The 15,531-nt window shown below is 36.3% G+C and overlaps 1 protein-coding gene across 1 annotated transcript; it reads right to left on the minus strand.

The window, feature by feature from the left end:
• Positions 1 to 10,426: 10,426 nt before the first annotated feature.
• Positions 10,427 to 11,281, minus strand: LOC306639191 (olfactory receptor 8J3-like; the record flags this gene model as incomplete). Its single annotated transcript, XM_079102591.1, has 1 exon — positions 10,427 to 11,281. One exon carries the CDS (start codon positions 11,279 to 11,281, stop codon positions 10,427 to 10,429), a length of 855 nt encoding a protein of 284 aa, XP_078958717.1.
• Between the last annotated feature and the right edge of the window lie 4,250 nt (positions 11,282 to 15,531).

Raw genomic sequence — 15,531 nt, forward strand, 5'->3', positions numbered from 1 at the left:
AGACTCCAGCATTTTTTATCACAGGTAAAGAAATAAACACTCCCTCTAAGAAGGCATGGAACTAGCAAATATACCCAGAATAATACTCACTCCTTAGAATGCACAGAAATATTCCTTTGTGTTATGGTATTCTGTCCTATGTAACCCAAAGAATGCTTGTCAGCATCTTAAAATTTTTAGGTTTGAAATACTAGTAGTGGAAAGCAAAGTTTTGAATCTGCACTCTAATCTACAACACACCACACCATTTTCACTGAGCAGGTGACCACATTGCATACAAACAGTACCCAAAGTTACCTCTCATGCTGCTCTATGACCAAGAGAGCAGAAATTCTGGGCCTCACATTTCCCTTGATTATGTCTGAGTGCCACTTTCTTAGGAGGCAATTTTAATTCATGTGTTCATCATGCAATAATATGTAGTGAGAACTAGTAACGTCCAGACAGTACATGGAGTCTGCATGTAGAGCCTAGAAAAGCACAAGAACCTAGACCAGAGGGAAAGAAAGCTTCATCCAAACTTCCTCTGTTTTTCTCATCTCTTCCTCAGTTTTCTTTTCCACTCTTAAAACACAAAACTGAAATTTGTGCATGGAATGTATTTGATTTAAAAAGTCATGCTTACCTTTCCTTTCAAAGTCAAATATATTCTTTCAACCAACGCAGGTAGAATGTGCTTCTTTATTTCCTCATACTGGGTGCATATACAGTCCAGCTGTGTGATTTTGTTAGACTCTGTCCCAAAGGATCCTACTTCAGAGAAGGAGGAAACAAGATTATCAAAATGAATTAAAATACATGCTCCTCCATTGGGACCTTTATTAATGTGAGTCCCTAATTTTAAAGAACGCTAGATCTGTAACTCGGCATCTAGTGTGGCATTATTGATAAACTCTTCCCAATTCTTTAAAAAATATTATGTTTTTTTTTTTAAATATTTTTGCTTACTTAAATTATTAGTGTTATTCTTCAAGTTTGACTTCGAAAGGCAGGAACTATCTTGTAAAAAATTTTGAAAGAATCTTTCTATGAAAAATGCATTCAATTCTTAGAAGGGCCCATCCTCAACACTGTCTGAACAAGACATTTGGTAAGTCTCTGGGCGTGTGCTTACAATGTTGTAGCTCTGAACTCATGGGCTGGTCCATATGGCAGTATGTATTTCCTGACTCTTACATCTCATCACAAAGCTTATAAAACATTGTGTCTGGAAGTAAAAATACAATAAAACCATTTCCAGTGGACACAGTTTGACTGTTCTGATAAACAAGCATAGTGAATTAAAGATTTTTCTTCTTGTATAGTTAAACTGGATGGATATATTTGTATTTAACATTGATTAAGTATTAACATTGAGTGGATGTATACCAAAGCACATCACATAATCCTATTCTTTTTTACTTTTAAGTGATCTATGAGTTCCCATAATAATTAGATTTTCTAAATATCAGAGAAATAAAAAGATTCTGAGAAACTATGGGGTCTCCATGCTTATGGAAGCACGCACTGTAGCTGTTGATTCTTAAGCTGGAGCCATTCACCAAGAATCTTATAATAAAACGCAGGAGAAAATACTCAGCATCAGCAACAGAATTTGTTACAGTTTGAGTTGAACTGATAAAACAAAATTTCTCTGGGGTGCCTCATATTTCTTCTCCATACATTGCAATGTTTAAAAGAAAAAATTCTGATTAACTTTCTAGTTATTAGATAATTTTTAAAATTTTTAAAATTTTTACAGACTGCATTTTGATTCATTGTGCACAAATGGAGTACATCTTTTTGATTCTGTGGTTGTGCACAATGTAGATTCATACCATTCCTGAAATCATACATGTACATAGGGTAATGATGTCTGTCTCATTTCATCATTTTTCACAGCCCCACCCCCTCCTCCCTCTCATTTCCCTTCCCTTCCTCCATTCTTCTGTCACTCCCCACACCCCCATCCCCATTATATATCATCATCCACTTATCAGGGAAAACATTTGACCTTTAGTTTTTTGGGATCGGCTTATTTCACTTAGCATGATATTGTCCAATTCCATCCATTTATCTGCAAATGCCATAATATTATTCTTCTTTATGGCTGAATAATATTCCATTGTGTATATATACCACAGTTTCTTTTTCCATTCATCTGTTGAAGGGCATTTAGGTTGGTTCCACAATCTAGCTATTTTGAATAGAGCTGCTATAAACATTGATGTCACTGTGGTACTGTAGTATGCTAATTTTAAGTCCTTTGGGTATAAAAGGAGTGGGATAACTGGGTCAAAAGGTGGTCCATTCCAAGTTTTCTGAGGATGAACTTGCAAAACTTTACATCAAAAATACAAAGAACCCAATCAATAAATGATCCAAGGAACTAGACAGACACTTTACAGAAGAAGACATTCAGGCAATTAATAAATATATGAAAAAAGTGTTCAACATCTCTAGTAATTAGAGAAATGCAAGTTAAAACAGCTCTAAGATTTCATCTTACTCCAGTTAGAATGGCTATTATCAAGAATACAAACAATAATAGATGTTGGCGTGGATGTGGGGAAAAAGGCACACTTTTACATTGCTGGTGGAGTTGCAAATTGGTGCAGCCACTCTGGAAAACATTGTGGAGAATAATTATTAATTATGAGTTTTTATTCCTAGTTTAATCTGTTCTTATCTATATGCTCTAATAAGATACCCCAGTGAAAGTGAGGACCAAGTGAGGGTTCTATCAGTTCCCTGTTCCGCTGCTTGGAAGAGGAATCAACATTGCTGACACTTGTGTTGGTCTCCAGGAGAATTACTTATAATGGCACTCAGTGGCTTTGAGCTACTGACGAAATTGTAATGACTTGCCAGGCTCACTCAGCTGCTTTCTGGTGGATCAAGACTAGTATGACAGTTCTTTGTTTCAGTGTTTAAAATGGCTTTGTCTTCCACTGCAGAATCTCTGTTGGGCCTCCACACTCTGACCCACTGGTGTAAGGGCAGTTTCTGAAGCAGTGTGGCGCTGTTCCACTCAGGGGTTCTCACACCTGATACTCCCTCTGCCAGGGACTCTCATTCTCCACATGATCACAAGCCCTGCTGAACGCCTTTTGGAACGGGAGCAATATGTAAATAGCCTACAGCCTCTGGCCTTTTTCTTAAATTAGATACTCTGTAATTTTGCCTCATTCATGAAAAAAAAAAAAGGGCTTGATATTTAATGGAGCTATGGAAAATGTCATTCCTTGAAATTAGAAGACTATCCATGTGTAGATGAATCTGATGTTTGATTTTTAATTTTGCTGTCAGACATGGAACCACATTGTTATTGTTATTATGGTACTGATATCAAAACATCAACAATCCCTCCATCAGTATATCACATTTGTGGTATCATGTTACTTGCTTTCAAAAATTAACAAATTGCATCTCTATGCAATCTCTACAGAACAGCTTGGTAGTTTCCATTTCTTAGCTTTGCTTTCTCAGATAAAGTTTTATTTTTGAAATGGCAAAACACCAATTTATTTTTCATTGAAATGGTAAAATTATGAGACCTCTTGGAATAGCATTGCCTGGTGTTTCAATGACTGCCATACAAATCCAACTCCTGTGATGAGGAACTGGACAAAGATGACATCCAGGAGAAGCACCTGTTCTCACATCCCTGGCACGGGGTGGCAGAACTGGAAGACGGGGTTACCTAATGAACCCATTATCCTGCAGGCCCACTGAGTTCTCACTGATCCACTGATCCTTCTTAGGGAAGTCCAGGGGTCTCTCCTCTAAAGGAGAATCAGAATATTCTCAATACTTGTTTTTCCACTTTGGCTATTTAGACTGAGTTTCTGAATGTTATCAGTTTCTTTTAATTCTCATTTTAAACCTCTGAGGGGTTTGAAATAAAGTGCACTTTTTATCCCACATCTTCTGAGAAGGCTCTCCTGGGACACTGTTAGTTATCTCACATTCCCTTCTGAGCTGGCAGAGAGGATTATTATGTGAGAGCTTTATGGAAGGGTCTATTTACACAAAGTAATTACATTAAATCTCTTAGATATGTCTTTGTAATTAGATAAAATTATGATACCACTAATAAATGTGCACTTCCTAGAATCCCAAGTTAGTCAGTGAAATAAATGTTATGTTAATAATTAAATTAATTATATATTGTAGATCAGGCATACAAAATGACTATTAGTAATTTTCTCCTAGGAAAATTATTTCAGATAAAATACATCTTTCTAAAATTGTCAGAACTACAACTCTATATTGAAGAAACATGAGATTTCTAGTTCTTAAATTTTACCAGCTAAAAAAATTTCTTTTTAATGGCAAGATTTAAAATTTGTTGCATGCCCTTGTTAAATTTGAGGACTTGAGGAATGATTCTAATGATTCTATAGGTAATCAGTGGCCCTAAAGTTAATATATAAGTGTACCCGAATTTTTTCATGGGAATTCAGTCATAGTCAAGGAGCAGTTTTAGTAAGAAACATTTTATTGACCATGTAGAATTTCCATATGCACCCTGGAAAATGAAACCCAGAAACTTGCTGAACTGGGTGGGACTATGGAAAACTGCATCACCCGCTTTCAAGGTGGTGCAGTGAGATGGATTTTAGTTTTTTGTTTTGTTTTGTTTTGTTTTTTTTTTTTTGGTTTTGTGTTGTTTTGTTTTTGTTTTTTGTTTTTGGTACCAAGTATTGAACTCTGGGGGTTCTTAACCACTGACTCACATCTCCAGCTCTTTTTTATATTTTAGTTAGTGACAGAGTCTCACTAAGTTGCTTAGAGCCTCACTAAGTTTCTGAGGCTGGCTTTGAACTCATGATCTTCCTGCCTCAGTCTCCTAAGCCACCTGGATCACAGGGATGTACCCTGCACCCAGCTGGGTTTTAGTTATTTTGAAGGGAGCACTGGCTGACAACTTTGGGATTTTATATCAACTTGAGCAGCTAAGGGATAAGGTTATAGATGAGAAAAGCAAGACTTCTACTGTCAGATCAGGGGTTGAACGTGATCTGTGGGGAACTCCATGAATCCTGGGAAGGTGGATTAGTCAGTGTTACCAGTATTCACACAAGTTCCTCTACCTAGGAAGTTCTATAGATAGGTAGGTAGGTAGGTATTAAGAAAGAGGTAAATGCAGATTTGCGTATTTATATCTGTTACTGTAGATAAATATACTTCCCGTTTTCATTGGCAGAAAGTAGCAAACGCAGAGGCACCTTGGTGGCTGCAGCACCTAGATCCAGGTCTTGGTGCAAACACCACCACATCTGTAGTCTTCTCAGGCATCCAACCCATGCTTCCTGACGGCTTGTCGTTGATCAGCCTTATTTTAGAATAAAAAGACCCCGGGTTCTTGTGGGAAAGAAAATTCTGGACTTGACTCCATAAGCTGATTTTTGTTGAGATTTACTTTTTAAAGTAAAATTCAATTTAACTCCAGAGAAGAGGAATGTGAGGCGGCACCGTGGCTTTTGGCAACCTGATAGATGCTGATGGCTGTGCTGGTACTTTTGTTGCCATTGTAAAGAAATTTCATCCCCTTTTCTGATTTCCTAGATTTTCACCCAATGCCCCTTTATGTTTGAATGTCCCATCCAGAATAGACTGGTGCATCTTGTGATCACAGTTCTGAAACTCTTCCAGGTGGTCAGAATTTCTTAGACTTTCCTTAATTTTTATGATGTGACAATGTTGAGGAGCATACTAATCAAGTATCTTTTAAAATGCCTTAAATTGGGCTTCTCTGATGATCTTTTCCTCTAAGATTAGACTAGGCTCATGAATCTTGTGGAGAAAAATCATAGAAATCAACTGATATTCAAAACTGCGTCTTTACAAAGTGTGATTACTATCTGTCAACAATGTGATTACTAATTGTCCTTAATATCAGTGTGACTTCCTGCTTACATTAATCTTGATCACCTGGCTAAGGTATGTTAGGGGACAGACAGACGAGGATAGTGAGAACAAGAGGTTAAGAGAATAATGCTATAAAATGGGCCCATTGTGCTGACTCCCACATGCTTTCCTTTCCAAAAAGCAATTTACCTGCAGCCCTGCTTGGCCTAATGGACAGGATATGTCACATTCCTCAGCAAACTACCTGTTATCTGCAGTAGATAACACTACCTGGGTAGTGCCAATGGGGAGGAAGAAGACTTTGGGGAACAGATCCTGAAATTCAAGTTGATGAAGATAATTCCTACTAATGAAAACATCTGTAGGAACATATGGTTAAGAATACTGTTAGAATGGGTCAGCATTGGCCAAGGTGACCTAGAATTGTCTTTCTGACAGTCAAAAGTCAAGAGGTAGACTGGGCAGGACCCTCTGGAAATTACTCTGGGATACCCAGTAAAACTGGAGTGCAAGAGAGGCACGCTGTCCTCCTTTATGAGAGGATCCACACTCTCCCTTGAGAGTGTCCCTGTTGCCTTTTCTTATCCCTTTAATAATTGCATACCTATTACACCGATGGATAGGTCTGAAATCTTTCTGACTCCATCGCAAGAAATGGAGATTGAAGGGCAGGACTTCAGGGTACCTCTGCTTCTTGGAAGACCCAGTTCTGTATTAGTAGTGTTTGTCAGATTTCTCCACTCCACAGTGACTCTCTGTTCCTTCCCCTACTGTGATTTTTGGAGGGAAGTCAGTATGTGATACTCACATGTAAGGAGTAGGGAGTTATTCATCTCCTTGAAGGCAGAGGATCCACATAAATTCCTGTGAATTTTTCTGCAGAGGACATTTGCCTGTTTCCTTATTTTTTTTTTTTTTAATGATTATGCTATCGACTTTCTTCTACTTGTGTGGTAGATTTTATTTATTTAGTTCCTAACTCTCTGACACTATTAACATTCTCTGGAATCATCATGTAAACTTCTCTCCTGGTCATGTTTCAAAGAATTTCTGGGTCTTTTTACTGAAGAATGTTATTAGAAAACATTATTTGGGTTTTTGGTGTGTTTGTTGCTATTGGACTGAATATATGTCTAGAATATGTGTCAGCTGGCAGAGCATTGTGTGCGTGTGTATATAAACATATATACAACTAACTCAGTGTGTAAACTCAGAGCATCTACATTAGGTGAACATAGTGGGCAGGCATCACATCCGGTGTCCCCATCCGGGCAGGTCTCACCCTGAAGTCATCTTACAGTTTCCTGGCAGAGTCGCCAAATGATACTGGACATAGGGATTTTGACTTGGTAACAGTAGAAACAAAAGCAAGTGAGGCAAGAGAACTACAGGCAAATTTTTTTTTTTTTTTTTTTTTTTAATTAGGGCTTCTCCTAAGAGAAGGGAAATAAGCACTAACCAGAATGTATGGCTGGCTCCCCAGAAAGAGGAAGAGAGAATTTTATTCATCTGAAAGGGTTGTTTGCAAGAGGTGCTACGGTTTAGGAATGTTAATTGGTTTCAGGTACATTTCCAAGGTCTGTTTCCTTTTCCTGTGAGGATCTTTAACTCTGAGGAAGGCACGGTCAGTTGGCTCTCCTGGAACTAAGTTAATTTTACGTATTGCTGCCTCAGTCTGTATAAACATCTCTGTCATGTGATAAGGATGAGTCCCTATAGTGATTAAGAGAGCACATGGGTAGAAATGGAAGAGAGCACAGATCACGGTAAGCAGCAGGTTATGATCCTGGGAATCTGCACAGTATCTTTGAGTGGTTCAGACCTTGAGTTAAGGCCCAGTTCACTGTCTCTGTGTCCTGAGGAGGTCTCAGTCTCAATTCTGTCTCCACCTCTGATCTATTATAATCAAGAACACTCCCTAAAAGTCTAATCTCCTTCTCCAATAGTATGAAATGTGGCTGCCAACCATGTATTTAATTGTTTACTTCTTTTTTATCCGTGTATTATGGTTAGAATTTTTAAACTCCATCCTCATGAGAAACAGCTTTATTGTCTGAGTGCTGAGCTGCACAGAATGCCTCTTGCCTTTGGTATCACTTCTCTGGTCTTTCCTGTGTTTAATAAGTCAGGATGTTTCTTCTTACCTACTTCAGAAAAATAATTTCATGTATTTTTAATACCATAGAATGTTCTTGTCACATTCTGTACTCTTTTCCAGTGTCCTCTGGATCTCTTAAATGATTTGTTTCTAAATTAGCATTCATTAAAGATTTCTCTTTGTTTTGTAAGACTCTGTATGTATTAGAAAAAGACACAGTGTCATGTATCCACCATTACAGTGTTGGGCCCAATAGTTTCACTATAGGAAAATGCACCCTAGGCTTCTCCTACTTAACCCTTCCTTCCCAAACCTTCTCCCCCAATCCTCTGGAAACCACTGATCTGTTCACCATCTCTAGAGTTTTCCTCACATGTAATGACTTAGGCATGGAATGATGTAGTCTTTCAGGTTCACTTATTTCACTTAGTAACATGCACTGAAGGTTTTCTATTTCTTCATAGTATTAATAGCTCACTGATTTTCTTGCTCGATAGTATTCCCTTGTATGGATGCATTTGTTAAATTACCCTCTGAAGGACATTGGTTGCTTTCAAAGTTTGTCAATTATTCATACAATTGGCATGTATGTCTACCCTTGGGATTTATGTTGGATAAATGAAAATACCTGGGAGTGAGGTAGACCTCGAAAACCTACAACTTTGCTTTCAGATGTGGATTGAATTGATTTGAGTATAACATTTAAAAACTCATTCAGAGAAGTGTTTGAAAAATAAAAGTTACTTCAGTGGCCATTCATGGAAAGGTTAGAGTTGTAGTAGAGTGTGAGGTAACAGTAGTAATTGGAGTAATCAACATACTGGGAACTGGCTGATAAATTTAATGGAGATTTCACATCAGACTAGCAGACCAGCTAGTCAGGAAAAGAGCATAGGCTTTTACAGTTGCAAGGTGACCAAGAAAAATATCTTAGTACTAAGCTTTCAAATAAATCCACAGACTAAAATAAGAGCAACAAATCTCACAGAGAGAGAGAGAGAGAGAGAGGAACAGAATTCAGAGTTCCACATCATATTAGGTAAAATGTCCTCCTGAAAACTATAGATATTCAAGGAAAAAGAAAATTGTGATCCACAAAAGAGAAATAATAGTCAAGAGAAATACTGTCTGAGAAGCCCAGAGGTAAGACTTGGACAGGAAAACTTCAAAGAATTAAGGCAACTATGAAGTTATGCAATCCACAATCTTTGCATGTTATAGATATTTTTGTTATACAACATTTCCTTACTTATATTAAAATTATTATGACTGAAGATTTAATGTCTGTATTAACATTCTTTAATACTAAGGTCCAGTCATAAGAAAAGTAAACATGTGCACAGAATGTTAAAATGTGGTTGTCAGTCTAGTACTTTGATGTTTTCCAATATTAATTCCTAAGAGACTTTGTCAGAATACCCCATCAGTCTATTAAAATATGACTGTGTAGCCTTTATCTTATAATTCTGATTTGATAATTCAGAGACACAGCTGGGCTACCCCCATGAATTTAAATTTGTCAAGTAGACTTAGGTGTAAACTAACTGAGCAAGAACTTCCAGAAGACAACATTTTTACAAAGCAAAATGAAATATTTTCTGTAACAGTATAAGTAACTTTCACAAAGACAGTCAATTAATTGCCTAAGAACATTACAAAACAGTGAATTTATTTTGCACGCAAGATACTTACTTTAAGATACATGATATTTAGTGTAAGGATAAACATATTTATAGATTTGACTATCTTTCAAATCAATTTCAGCATATTAAAAGTGCTACATTGTGTCTTTAATTCAAAAATTATAACATCAAATTGTTTAGAGTAAATAATTTCATCTTAACATGCTTATCATTCAGAATGTGAGGTCAAGTGATGATAATCATCTATTGATTCAAACACTGTTAAGACAGGGATAATTTTCTTTTAAATAAAATGTGAGATCAGCTTTGTAACGTATTTGTATCCAGGATTTTACTCATCTGTAATGAACAGAATTTCAAGATATGATGATCTACTACACTAAACTGTACCTGGGGGGAAACATAAAGGAAAGCTAAAGAATAAAAAAAGATCTATTTTATTTCTCTAGTCCATTATACGTTTTCTCCATTCAAGTTTATTTAATTCTTTAACTGATAGCTTTCCTTACTCCTGAAAACATTGCTTCCAAATTAGCTGCCTGTCAAACCCACAGGGCAAAATGGATCTTTATTTCTGTATTACCCTTAGAACCCCCCAATTTTTTTTTATTTATAATTTCGCATGAATCCAAGAATGCCATGGAGCCACTAAATCAGTTATATAACTATATTTTTTTAATCTTTATTTTGTACAAGCACATAATCATAAACATCTCTTCATTTACCTGAAGACATTAAAATTGCATTGCTTTAAGGGAACAGCATAGATTCCCCATGAATCTCCTTAAGGCAGCCTTCACATCCTTGTTCCTCAGGCTGTAGATCATGGGGTTCAGCATGGGGATGACCAGGGTGTAACACACAGATGCCATTTATCAGTATCCAGGGAATGGCTGGATCGAGGCTGCAAATACATGAACAGCAGAGTCCCATAGAAAACTGTGACTGCCGTCATGTGCGAAGCACAGGTGGAGAAGGCTTTTTTCCTTCCCTCTGATGAACGCATCCTTAGAATAGATAAAACAATGTTGAAATAAGATACGAGAACTATAGTCATAGAAAACAAGATATTTGTAGCAGCTGATATAAAGACCACAGTTTCTGGAATGTAAGTATCAGAGCAGGACAGTGCCAACAGAGGGACACTATCACAGTAAAAATGATTGATGACATTGGAAGCACAGTAAGACACAGAGAACACACAAGACGAAACCACAACAGCTGTGGAAAAGCTATACAGGTAGGTGAGGGACACCAGCAGAAGGCAGATCCTGCGAGATACCACCACCATGTAGAGCAGGGGGTTGCAAATGGCCACATAGCGGTCATAGGCCATCACCGCCAGCATGAAAACCTCAGCTACGATGAAAACCAGGAATGCTCCCAGTTGGGTGGCACATTCATAGTATGAAGTGGTTTTCTTACTTACTAAGAAGTTGACCAGCACTTTAGGGGCAATGACGGTCGAGTTGCTAAAATTTATAATGACCAGATGTCGGAGGAAAAAGTACATGGGGGTCTGAAGCCGAGAGTCAACACTGGTGAGGGTGATGATGCCCAGGTTCCCTGTCACAGTCAGCCCATAGATGACCAGGAAGAGCAGGAAGAGAGGAATTTGCAGCTCTGGAAGATCTGAGACTCCTATGAAAACAAACTCTGTGAGTTGGGTGGCATTTTCAGGAGCCATGAGTTTGATGGAAATTCTTCTGTTTGTGGAAGTAAAGAAGAAATAGTTATGAATTTAAGAAATTATTTTATGGGACTGTCACTGTGTGGCAAGGCCAATTCCTTGGTTGAGATTTCCTAAATTATGCATTAATCTTGCTCAGTCATTAAACTCAAAATTCCAGATCTATTATGTAAAATTTGCAATCATTTGGAGAGAGAAAGGATGGCAGATTATAAGGTGGTCCAGCATCATGGAACAGTTTGAGAATTTCCTTCCTTGCAATCTAATGGAATTCTTCTGTCTTTAGTATAAAACATTGAAAGCCATGATTCATAACTTATGTTTTTTTTCCATGAACTTGATGGAGGCCTTAGGAATTGTAAGGTCCGAATAAACCAATATTCCTTTGCAACCCCTTGATGTGAGACGTGTGTGTGTGTGTGTGTGTGTGTATGTGTGTGTGTATTTCTCTAGAATAGTTGGCTCTAGGCTCCATCCTTCCCCATTTTCTGTTTTCTATTTTTTATTATTTGTTTTAGCTGAACTTAACTTGTGTTTTCAGCCATTTAAGTCTTTTTACTGTTTACACATTCCATTTTATTAACTCAGACAAAAACATTTGAAGTTATGACCTAAGAGCTCTTTTGTAGATTGCTAGTTTCCATTTTCATTTTTTAAAACAATATGACAGTGAACATTTTATCATTTCTGTAACTTGCTGACATAATGACTTACTGGGTACTTCTTCCTTCCCTCCCTTCATTACCCTTTGTTTTCTTGTTCCAGAAGCTTATACAATTCCTATATTTCTTTCCATCATATTTTATTTTGTCATCATTTTCATATATTAAATGTTGCATTCCTGTGTACATGTATGATTACAAGAATGGTATGAATCTGCATTGTTTATAACCATAGAAATGAAAACGTGTACCCCATTTGTGTACAATGAATCAAAATGCAGTCTGTATAAATAAAAAAACAAATAAATAATAAAAAAAGAAATGATGGTCTCAGGGAGAAAAAAATATATCTGCTTTTAACTTGAATTAATCATTTTAAGTGGTCTTTATGCACAATTTGAAATTCTATTTGTTGCAATTATAATAAACATTCTTATTTTATTTGATGTGATAGTTACAATTAATATATTGCCATGCTATGTTAATAATAGTAAATGTTTTCCCAGGTAGTTTAAGTCTGATCAACTTCTCTGAATTAAGCTAATTAGATTCCCTATTTAGTCACAATTGACAATTTATTCACATAAACCAATAAGTCCTGCCCTGTATTCTTACCTTAAAAACTGGAAGTCCTTTAGAGTCAAGCCTGTATTTTGATGTCTAAGCACTTAAAACCTAGAGCTGTTGACATTTTCTCTCCATCTAAAACACATAGAATAAAAAAGCAAAAAAAAAAAAAACAAAAGACATGAAGTGATAAGACAAAACAAATCAGAAAAATAGAACCAAAATAAGCCCAAGACCTGTTGAGTATCTAAGTTTGTTTCTGACACCAAATATTCCTCATTCTTTACATCATTTTCTTATTTATTAGCCAGATGTCATTTGAATTACAACTCAGTGCCACACAATGTTCAAGACTCAGATAAATTACTTGCTCTTCACTTCTTGGTCCTACTATTACAATTACAAGGAAGCAAAGAAAATGTGATTAAAAAAAAAAAACATAAAAACAAGAGAACTGTAGATTTGTATTAAGTGTAACAAGTGAATTAAACAAGAACACAAAAACACATTAAGATAAGTAGCAGGGGTCCTGGGGACGCAGCTTAATGGTAGGGTGCTTGCCTAGCATGCACAAGGCCCTGGGTTTTACCTTCAGGACTGCAAAAGAAAAGGAAAACGACAGAAAATCATATATATGTGTGTGTGTGTGTGTGTACGTGTGTGTGTGTGTGTGTGTGTGTATGAATGAAACCTTAGACAACAATTTCACAAGAGACATTCATCATTCAAGAAAGGCCTTTCAAGGTCTTGAAATAGAAAAATCTAAAGACCTAGAAAATCACAAGCAATCAGCTATTCTGTAAAGCAAGAACATGTTCAGCAAGAATGATCCAGGATTCTAGGTCACAGTGAATGTGTGCAATTTTACTTTGAAGTAGAAAATAACTTAGAGAACTTGTTTCATTTTTTGAGGGGGGAGAAAGGAGGGAACTTAATGGAAGACAGTGTAACTGTGTTTTAATAAGGAAGTGGGTTGTTAATACAATCAGACTAGAGTGCTCACAGTACTCATTCCAATTTCAAGTGAATCACAAACTATGCAGAAATTTTAAGATAGATAAATAGTATGACTAGCTTTAAGTTTTAACAAACTGACTCTTGCTCTTATGAAGATAATGAATTGTGATTTTTAAAGGTAAGAGGTAGAGCAAGAGTGGAATTAAAAAAAATTAGTTAATGGACAGTAAAGTGGTTTTCAAGATAATGTTGGTTGAGTCCAGGAGAGAAACTGGAGACAGATTCAGTAAATTGGAACAGTTAGGGGCATGTTTAAACAAGTTACTCTCAACATAAATTTTACAAGGATTATATGAGAGATAAATTAAGGAAAAAAAGTGAGGTAGATTAGGCGGACTTCTGTTAATTGATTTTGGCAATTGGGTGGGTTGATGTTAATGACATTTTGAATATGAAAGAAGAATGGAGTGGTCGAAGTGATATTTCAATATAGTATGCTTTAGGTGCTCATGAAATATTCACAATCAATCTTTGAATGTTTTATATTTAGGTCTGGAGCACATTGGTACAGTTAGTTTCACAGGCTTTTGATTAACTTCAGTCTAAATCATGACAATGTATTTTTTTTTCTATTTCAAAGTTTTTATAGAACTAGTAACCAATAATTTCAATGTGTTCCTCATTTACTCTTCATCTTTTTCCACTAATGACCAATCCTCTGTTTGTGAGATTCTAGTTTAAGGGAGAAAAATACAAAGAAAGTGAATTTATTTTTTAAACATTTAAAAATTTTAGGTGTGTTGAATTAAAGACAACTCAAGAAATGTGTATTTTCTTCCTGGATTTTATTTCCCCCTTGAAAATATCATAGAAGATTCATCCTTGAGACCAAGAATCTATGCTTCTGGAAGGTACCAGGAGGGCAAGGGCCCTCAAAAGGAATTCTCTATTTAAGTTTTTTAAAAATAATTATTCAAAGCCATTTTGGATATAATTGAATCAAACTGCTGGAAGATTAATTTTTGTGTAAGGTACAGGTTTATGTTAATACATTACATTATAGTATTGATTACTGAATTATGTTTTATATATATTTTCCTTATGTCATCAGGTTTAACTGTTAATTTTTTGGAAGAAATTTGTTATCTATAGCTATGTTCTCAAGGAGGGACAGGATTTTGACTTTGGGTAGCTATGCATCCACTTTTCTTTCACTGTTCCGTATAAATGGAATTTTCATTTTAGCTAATATATAGCAGTGATAGAAACACAATTAGTGAGCAAAAGTCCATTGTTTCAGTGGTGATAAAATTTACTAAAGCATGAGACATGAAGTCAATTTTAGTTTGGAAACATATATTTGGGTCATAGCTGACACCCTGTATTTCTGAAAATACTTAAAATATCACAAACAAATATCAGGTTGTTTTTTTTTTATTTTATGGAATTCATGGCCTCTTCCAAAATCAAAGTGAAGTGGGATATTTTGAGCCATGGTTTGGCTCATGGTTTATAGGTCTTTATGGAAAAATAAGATGAATAGTTTCTACCCACCTCTAATGGAGAATCTGCTTCAGTTTTGAGTCTCTGAACTGCAACAATGAGAATCCATGTGCCCTATATACCTTGGACCCTACCTCTGAGGCACAGGTGGCTCTGGGATCCACCTATTTCCTGTTACATCCTCAGGGAAGATGCCAGCTAGGATTGGTTCCTTAACAGAGCCTTCCTCCAGGAATTCTCCATATACACTTCTGTGTTCTGTGTATCAGTCTGTACAACAGACTGTCAATTCCATGACATCTCACAGATATGGTGATTGAAGTATTTCTGTCAAATATCATCTCCCAGTAGAGATTCATCATTGCAAAATTGGGATATATAAGAGCTAGGCACTAGTTGTATATCCATCAAATCAGAACAATCTGTATCTCTAAGGAACATGTTTATACGCTGACATCTTTCTGTTAGGTTTTTATCCCTTCTACTTCAACAACAGAATGGATATTAAAATTATTTCTTGGAAGATTATAAAGTTTATATTTAAAGAAGGACATCCAT

The sequence above is a fragment of the Sciurus vulgaris genome (assembly GCF_902686455.1).
Source record: "Sciurus vulgaris genome assembly, chromosome: 11".
Classification (NCBI taxonomy): domain Eukaryota; kingdom Metazoa; phylum Chordata; class Mammalia; order Rodentia; family Sciuridae; genus Sciurus; species Sciurus vulgaris.